Raw genomic sequence first — 8,723 nt, forward strand, 5'->3', positions numbered from 1 at the left:
AGTTTCAAAACCCTGATCTGTAAAAGAGAGGAGAATCTAAAATCCCTCCTTGTACCAAAGCTCTAAAATGTTGAAGCGCCATGGTATCTGAAAGAACTCACTGGGCCTTATCAGCCCACTGGAACGCTGCGTTCTCAGAATTCAGGCCTACTTGTGATTCTCTGAGTGTTCAAAGGCAGAATGGGAGGCAGAGCCTTCAGCTATCGGCCACTTCTGTTGTGAAACCATCTTATTTATTCCACCTGAGGGGGGCAGACAGTCTTTCTGTACATAGGAGAAGACTGTCCAATGTCTTCTCCTATGTTCTCCTACTGACAGCACACCCACCATCTGACGACGGAATGTTCCTTCTGGCGCTGATGCTGGCTACCTGGAAGTCCTGGCTAACCCCACACAACCTTCAAATCAATCAGTCCTTTATTTCCTACCAATGAAACACCAAGGACTCTTTAGAAAATCGAAGACAAACTCTGATCTCTCACTTCCTTCCCAAGTGCCGGAGTCTCTCATCCGCTAATTATTCTCAACGATCCACTTTTGAAACACTCAGATTTTATGTGAAACAGACCAAGTTAGATGCTTTTTCAAAGAGCAAAGAAATGGAAAAGAAAGTATCATCTGTCACCAGGGATATGGAGGAGCACACTTCATTTTGTTCGCCAGTGCTGAGAGAAAAATGAAGTGTTTGGATCTCAAAACTACTAAACGTGGACGTGGGAAGAGAGCTTTTCAATAATCTCCACTCATGACCTCTGCTCATTACCTGCTAACTATCAGATTATTGCAAGTTTTGGGTAAATACTCCTCATGGCAAAGGTAAAACGTGTATCCCAGCAGGCCAGCGTCGTCTTGGCAACCTGTGCAGCACCTGACAAAGACCAGGTTTCAGTTCAGTCTCAGAGGCCTCATGACCCACCCCTTCGTTGGACAAACAACAGCCTCATTCACTGCACCTCTGCTGACCTAATTTTCTCTTTGTGAAGGGAAAATCCACAGTTGCATTCTCTTAAATGGTCCGGCACCGGACAACGGGCTGACAGTCGCCTGTAGCTCGGCTGCAGTCTGCAGATGAGCTTGCAAACAAAATGGTAAGAAAAGAGACTCACTGGCACTTTTGCTTTGACCTGCATGCATCTATACACGCGGAACGTCGCTTTGTCACATCTAATAGAGTTGCATGTATAATTCTCGAAAGCTAAACCGTACATGCTTATTCCAGAGGCCATAGGAACATGTTTCGCGGAGCTTAAGTGATATTTTCACATGGGAGTAGACAATGGTGGGGAATTACTGAGAATGTGTCTTCCCGATAGCTAGCTTGATTGTATTCGAGTAGCTTTATTGCCGCACTGTCAAGAAGAATGGCGAAGCAGGCCGACAGGGAAAACACCGCAACCTGAATGCGACTGAGATTATTAGAAAGAGGAACCAGTTAAAGTTGGTCAAGGCGCAGGTGATGTGTGATGTGCCTTCTATTATTCTGACAGAGTCCTGATGGAGACACATTATCAGTCATTGAGAACCCGGTAGCCGTCAGTCATCCCTTTCCCGCCGAGAAGGCAGAAGTTGTTGAACAAAGCAGGGGAGAGCGGAACTGCTTGAAAAGATTTCAGAACGCGACGCGTGGTAAGTTACCGTCTTAACACCTGGGCACCAGTGAACAACCTCAAAAAGCTCAAACTTAACCGAGCATGTACTTTCAATTTGTAAAGACACGCTAACTGTCGTTCAGCCCTTGCATCAACACTGAGAGTCAACTGAGAAAGCAGTGAAGATAACATTGCGCCGTTTACAATATTCATGCCTTGAAATATCTGTCTTTGCTTTGACTGGGTTGTCAGAGCACTTCAAATATAGCTAAATAAATCCTGTAGATCTATATCGATCAAAATTGAGTGGCATTTTCACTTGAAAGTTGATCCAGTTTTCATCGGCTCTCATTAGACTGTGCAGGTGTTCTAACGCAACAATAAAGCATTCATTAAGAGCGGCAATATGTAAAGACTAACACTGCTTAATTACTTCATTTTGTTTGACATGTTTGTTTAACATGTGTATCTAAATTGCTTGTGATGTTAACGAGGTGAACTTGGTGTTTCCAAGAGTAAAAGAGCACAAAGGTTTCGGAAATACCAGCCGGTGATGGCATGCAAGCGGAGAGAGCACTTGTAATTTGTGCCTCGTGAGCATGCATATCGATGGCAGCTAACATGTATCAATTTGACACTGTAGCTCACAGGCTGGTGAGGCTGCTGGCAGCAGTGTGTGCACTTGGAATCTTGGGAGGATTGGCTGTCGGCGTTTGGTTCCTAGGTGAGCAGTGTGTGTGTGTCTGATAAATAAGCACCACCTTATCTTAATCATGTCTACATTTAGCTCAGCCCAGTACAGCCCACCTGGCCCGGTTTTTGTGAGGATAATACAAAAACGGTCCTAAATTGATCACCGTACACAAGTCTCTTTATTGTGCCCGATTATTGATTGCAATATAATAGTACACAGTGGTTATTGCTGACAAAGAGTAATAGTATTGCTAAATAAATGTGACAATTCATTTTACTTGCAATATTGACACCAATTGTAAAAGCCCCACATTTTTTCCCTTCATGTTACTACACCGTATAAATGGCACAAAATGGGCTGGGGGAATTAAAGCCACCTATGCGATGTTTCCGCATCCCGGGGTAGAATCAAAGCTATAACAGAGGCAGGATTCCAGTTGACTGGATTCTGTGCGAAAGGAGTGGACGTTTAAAATTAGGAATTTTCAGTTTATGCAATTTTGCAGGATCTCTCAATAAAAGTGGCTTTAATGTTAAATGATGCTCTATGGCAGGAATGGGCAATTCAAATGATGGATGGGGCCCCAATTTCTAATCAGTGTGACTAGGGGGCGGGGGGGGGGGGGGGGGATAACATCGGACCGCACACAGTTCCTAACCACATATATGACAAAAATGCCATTTTAAATAGGGACAAAATACATGTATGTGTGCAAAACTTGTTCTTTATATAGGTCAGTTGTCGTAATAGATTTCTCACTGCATGCATTAAAGTTCCAAACTTTTTTAAAAAAAGGTTTTTTTGAACAATCAAAAATCACTACATAGTGATCCACCCACCCCCTATGCAAAGGGCTCTCGTGCATGAAAATTACGATTGAAGGATGGCAAAAAACTGCTGAGCAGCAAACCAACATTAATTGCAATAAATAATTGTATGCATTGTTTCATAAAAATCTACTCAATCGACATGTTAATATTATTGAGGTACAATGTTAGTCCTGCATGTCTTTCTAAATCTGCAAAAAAAATATTAGGCCTGCTCCAATTGTAATAGTGCTGGATAAGACCTGGTGCAAGCGCAACTCAGCCATGTCTGCCATCTAGTGTTGAATGATGATATTACAACCAAACACCACACAGTAGAACCCTGCTAGTCGCTGGGGAGAAGTACTGCGGCAGACCTGCGAATAGCAAAAATCTGATAATAATTGAAAAGCATTGGGAGAAAAAAAATTCTACAAACGTCGATAAACCTCTCATATACATATTCCAAGAAATATGAGTTTGCTCCTCTGCAAAAAAAAACAAACAAAGGAAAAGAAATTGAAACGAAATGAATTTACACCCGCAAAATCACGTGGTTGATACGCTGCAAGTATTCAGGGTCCGCTGTAGTAGAGGAAACATTTTTATCATTTTAATCATCCAACTCATCCCTAAAAAGTCATTTTTACATCTAAAACTTTGCATGCTGAATCGGTGCTATTTGTAGGGAGAATTTCACAGACTAAAGCTCTTTAAGATGGCTCTTAAACTGACAGTCTTATTAATTAATTACATCATGTTTTACCACTCAGTCAAATTTCTCCTGAGGCCGTCTTCCTCTCACAGTGCAGTGGAACTGGGGGACACAAAAGAGACTTCTTTCTGCAATGTGACAGAAGACATTGCCATCGCCGACCCCAGGAAAGGTCTGTGTTCGCTCCCTTTTTTCCACCGCTAATTGGAGGCAAGATTCTACTCCACTGTCACTGACGGAAGAAAGGGATAGTGAAGTCGCTTATTGTTATCCGTTGTCGTGGAAGGCACAGTTCGTCTCTGAAGTGAATTTGAGCAGAAAGTTGCTGTTCAAAAGCAGATTCTTTTTTTTTCTTCTTCTTTTTACTCTCGAGACTTGCCCATTGACTGGCATGACCACATTAGCATCGCCTTTTTTTTGGTCTTGGTTTTGTTTTGTTTTCCAGTCAGTTCTCACTGGCGGATGGTTAATTAAATGCTGGCCGGGAGCCTGCCTTTGGAGGGATTTTCAATCAATCAGGTTCAGTGTTTTACAGAATCAGCCCAGAGAACTCTCTGCTGGAGATCCAGCTGGGAAGGTTGCCCAACTGGCTGCCGGTGTGCTATGAGAGATGGAACTCATCACTGGGAACACTGGTCTGCAGGCAGCTGGGTTATCTGAGGTTCGTCTGGCTCCAGACATTATGCTCGCATCGCACTACTGCACTCAGTCGTGCACAGATTCAGGAATGTACCGTTCAAACCTGAAACTGCCTGAAAACGCCATCATCTTTCCGTTCTTTTTTTCTGGAGAACTGGACAATTTGGCCTTCAATTAACCCAAGAAGCCAAAACTGGAGAAACTGACTCATGTAATTCATATAATTTTGTAATTACAGATTGACGAAGCACAAAGGCGTGAATCTGACTGATATTGGGCCCAACTACACCGAGGGCTTTCTCCAGATTAGCTCAGAACAACAGGGAACACTGGAAAACGTGTGGCAGTTCAGGTAACGGTGAGCGGACATTTTGGCCCATATTGCTGTTGGTTATTTCAAACATGACCAGTTTAATTTCATTTAGGCGTAGCTGCATCACTGACAAGGTCATCGCCTTGCAATGTTTTGGTGAGGCCATCGCACTATGGAAAATCAGTATCATGTCTGACATTTTCTCAACTGCTTTGTGTTCCATTTCTGCTTGGCCTTTCAAGAGTGTGGCACACGAGCCAAATTGGCCAGAATAATCGGAGGAGTTGAGGCCACGCTGGGAAGGTGGCCCTGGCAGGTCAGCCTCTACTACAGCAACCGCCACACCTGCGGAGGCTCCATCATCACCAGCCAATGGATCGCCACAGCTGCTCACTGTGTGCACAAGTAAGATCAGGCTGACCTTTGCTGTACTGTCAGTTCAGAGGTTACAACTACTGGAAACAGCTGCGGTGCACACAGTCCAAGCGACAGTGTTCCCTTTCATGCTTGGACTCCTCTTTTGTGTTTTCAAAATGTCAGCTACAGGCTGCCGCAGGTGTCCAGTTGGGCGGTCCACACAGGCGTGGTGACGCGCAGCTTGCCGAAAACGACGGAGCCCACGGGGCACGCGGTGGAGAAGATAGTCTACAACAAGAACTACAACCACGTGAGCCACGACAGCGACATCGCCCTGATGAAACTGCGGACGCCACTCAATTTTTCAGGTCCATCTGGCCCAGCATTTTTCGCAAAAATTTAAAGGAGAGACCTTTTTCACCCCTTTAAAACAGGTCAAGGCAGCTAGCTACAGGCTTTCACATGAGCAGGAGTTCTGCACCATGATTTCTGCATGGCAGTGCAACGTAACACTGGGGCAGATGCGTAGCGCAGCTCACTCACAATGTTGTTGTGACTTTCCGCTTACTCTGTCAGGGGTCGCCACAGCAAGTCACTTGCATGATTTGTTTAGCACAATTTGAATCCCGGATGCCCTATCTGACAAAACCCATCCATTTCATATTTCCAGCAACAGGTAGAATAGAGACTGACTTGTTTGCTTTCTCACTTGATGGGCGGGCAGGCATTCCAGAGACCCAAATACACATGTACAAGCCATTAAAGTCATTTTTCCACATTATGTCTCCTTTAAAGCTTAAACTAATTCAGAAGGAGAAAACGTTATCCCCACTGGGCAATTAAGGGAGCAACGAGTGGCACAGACACCTTAGACGAATACATATTTTTTTAATTGTTGAAGTAATAAAACAGTGAAGAGCTTTACTTCTCTCTTTCGGAAATCCATACACCAGAAGTCACACAAATAGTAGCACACAATGTCAAAAGGACACCAAAATGAGTACAGGTAACTAGTGTTAGGGAGTGTGTCACTGTAAAATAAAGTCAGAAATCCTTTGGCTTTCTGACGTGCATCATTACAATTTTAACCTGAACCCTGTGAAGTGAAAATAACCATCAAAATTTGACACACCACAGAAAAGAGTGTTGTCAAATTTGAATGATTTAAAAAAGAAAATACAAATTAAGTCTATAAACATGAATTATGGGTTCGATTCAGCAACAGGTGGATTTATTTTTTTATCTGCAATGTCATAGTTATGAATTACGGTGCATGGTAAAAATCTGTGTTGCGCAAGCTTTTATACAGTAGATCAGAGAGAGAGAGATCAAAAACTTGATGTGCTAGAGAAAAAGGTAAAGACAAATAAACGTCAATGCACATGTGGGATATAAAGTTGCACTTTCCTACTTTTCCCACTCAAAAACTAGATGCAGTTCGCCCTGTGTGTCTGCCTCAGTACGACTATGACCCTCCTGGAGGTACGCAGTGCTGGATCTCTGGCTGGGGATACACACAATCTGATGGCGGTGAGGAAGGCGTCACACTCATACAAACATCTGCTACTGGGGCAGTGCATACAGAGGAGCTGTGGTGTCTGTGTGCGTTTCTCTCAGTTCATTCATCGGACACCCTGAAAGAGGCCCCCGTCCCTATCATAGGCACCAACAAATGCAACAGCTCCTGCATGTACAACGGAGAAATCACACCGCGGATGCTCTGTGCCGGATACACTGAGGGAAAAGTGGACGCGTGTCAGGTGCACGATTCCCACTGTACCTTGTTGGGATGTTTCCAAGGCGGGATGAGTCGGTCATGGATGATATTTGTATTCAACGCTGTGACTGTCGCAGGGGGATAGTGGTGGGCCTTTGGTATGCCAGGATGACAATGTGTGGCGGCTGATGGGTGTCGTCAGCTGGGGGAATGGCTGCGCTGAGCCCAACCATCCGGGAGTCTACACCAAGGTGGCCAAATTCCTTGGGTGGATCTATGAGATCATGGAGGTAAATCTATTTATTCACAATACATGGCAGTTCACATTACAGTGTAGAAAAAGCAGTAGTTTATAGTTGGGCTGATCGATTCAATGATTTGATCAATTAATTTAAATATATTGTCACAATGATAGATTTTTTTTAAATCATTTTTTCAGCAGCTTAAATGTCCAAACTATTTGTGATAGTGCACCATTATGGGGTCAGACTAATTTGTAGGGGTGTCCGAATGTCTAAGAGAGAAAATGTGGTGCACTCAAAATTACCCACAACGCATTTGGAAAACCAGTGAGCATCGATGGTCAGTCCGGTAAATATCACAATGCATTGCTAGCAGAAAAACAACATGGTGCAAGCGGTAATGTCAAAGCGATGCAGTAACTATGCACCATGCAAAAAAATTGTTTTATTTAATTGCTAATATATACAATAATGGAGTCTAAAATAAATATTTTGCATTCACAATAAATATTCAGAGATCTTAATGCATCAGTGCGCCATGACAGATACGGTGGCCTGCTGTACGACGATGAGCAAGTAGTTTTCTGGCTGTCCACCAAGCAGATGAAGGGACTATGTGCATGTGCGTGTGTGTGTCTGACATTCAGACAGAGCCAATTTAAGTGCCTCCATCTTGTTTACTTGTCTTTACAGACGCACTGAGGAGGGACCCCGACACAAGAACACCAGCAGTAACAGTGGACATTTGAACTATAAATGTTGCTTATTTAATGTGAACATCTCATCAGATATGTCACGGGTGGGCCAAAAATGGGTATACACATGATTGATCAAATGAATTTGATTACATTTAGTTTTCGCTTTGAGCCTTTCCCATCCCTCAAAGTTTTGTTTTGCATTCTTCTTTCTCTGATATATACTTTTCTGATTTCCTTCTTTTGTCCCTACTTTCTTCCTAACTTCTACCTTCCTTCCTAACCTCAATTCCCTCCATGCAACCTTACACCCCTCCTGTCACTTGAACCTTTTCTGCCTTTTTTCCTTCCTAACTCCTACCTTTGTTCTTCATTTGTCCTCTAGGCCCACTTTTTATTTTCCGAACTTCATTCCTTCCGTACCTGATTACGACTGCTTTTCGATCCACTTTCTTTGTTCTTCAAATAATCTCTCACAGTTCCCGCCACCTGAAAAAAACTCTCTTGGCCCACCCTTTATTTCTATCAAGATGTCCTGTTGATTTTTTTTGGACCAAATATGAATTATGTCTTATTCTAGCTTGTGTCAAGTGGAGTTCATTGAGCTGCGACTCCTCTCTTGGCCAACGGTGTGGCCTTTGTGCGACTCTGCTAGTTTCCACAGCAACCAACAACACCGGCAGAATCTACATGAATCGCGCCCACGAGTTCAGATACTTATTAGTAATAAGGGTAGTTAGTGTGCGTTAAATGATATTTAACCAAGAGTCCTGGGCTTATATTCGGGCGAATTAGCAAACGGGGAGTGTTCGTTTCTTGCTAGCCCATCAATTTAATTTTCGTTTTGCGAACAGGATTCGCTTCCAACTTCAGGAACTGACGCCGGTTGATGACGTAGTGGCTTTAAAACGATTTTACTTTTTTTTTTTTTAACGCGTGTGATAATAGAAAATTGG

The 8,723-nt window shown here is 43.3% G+C and overlaps 1 protein-coding gene across 1 annotated transcript; it reads left to right on the top strand.

The window, feature by feature from the left end:
• The first annotated feature begins 968 nt into the window (after window positions 1–968).
• Window positions 969–7,902, top strand: tmprss5 (transmembrane serine protease 5). The gene is made up of 13 exons (XM_086125108.1): window positions 969–1,088; window positions 1,488–1,626; window positions 2,233–2,313; window positions 3,863–3,976; window positions 4,330–4,465; window positions 4,682–4,795; window positions 4,869–4,912; window positions 4,999–5,161; window positions 5,297–5,481; window positions 6,545–6,643; window positions 6,731–6,873; window positions 6,968–7,120; window positions 7,766–7,902. Exons 1-13 carry the CDS (start codon window positions 1,086–1,088, stop codon window positions 7,772–7,774), a joined length of 1,383 nt encoding a protein of 460 aa, XP_085981234.1. The 5' UTR covers window positions 969–1,085; the 3' UTR covers window positions 7,775–7,902.
• Window positions 7,903–8,723: the final 821 nt, after the last annotated feature.

Source organism: Hippocampus guttulatus, chromosome 12 (assembly GCF_054856545.1).
Source record: "Hippocampus guttulatus isolate MCC_2025c chromosome 12, RoL_Hgut_1.0, whole genome shotgun sequence".
Taxonomy (NCBI): Eukaryota; Metazoa; Chordata; class Actinopteri; order Syngnathiformes; family Syngnathidae; genus Hippocampus; species Hippocampus guttulatus.

Bases quoted from the DNA above. Each gene is read 5' to 3' on its own strand.
- tmprss5 (XM_086125108.1), top strand. The intron at 2,314-3,862 runs GTGAGCAGTGTG...TTTACCACTCAG, and splicing joins TGTCGGCGTTTGGTTCCTAG to TCAAATTTCTCCTGAGGCCG. The intron at 3,977-4,329 runs GTCTGTGTTCGC...AATCAGGTTCAG, and splicing joins CATCGCCGACCCCAGGAAAG to TGTTTTACAGAATCAGCCCA.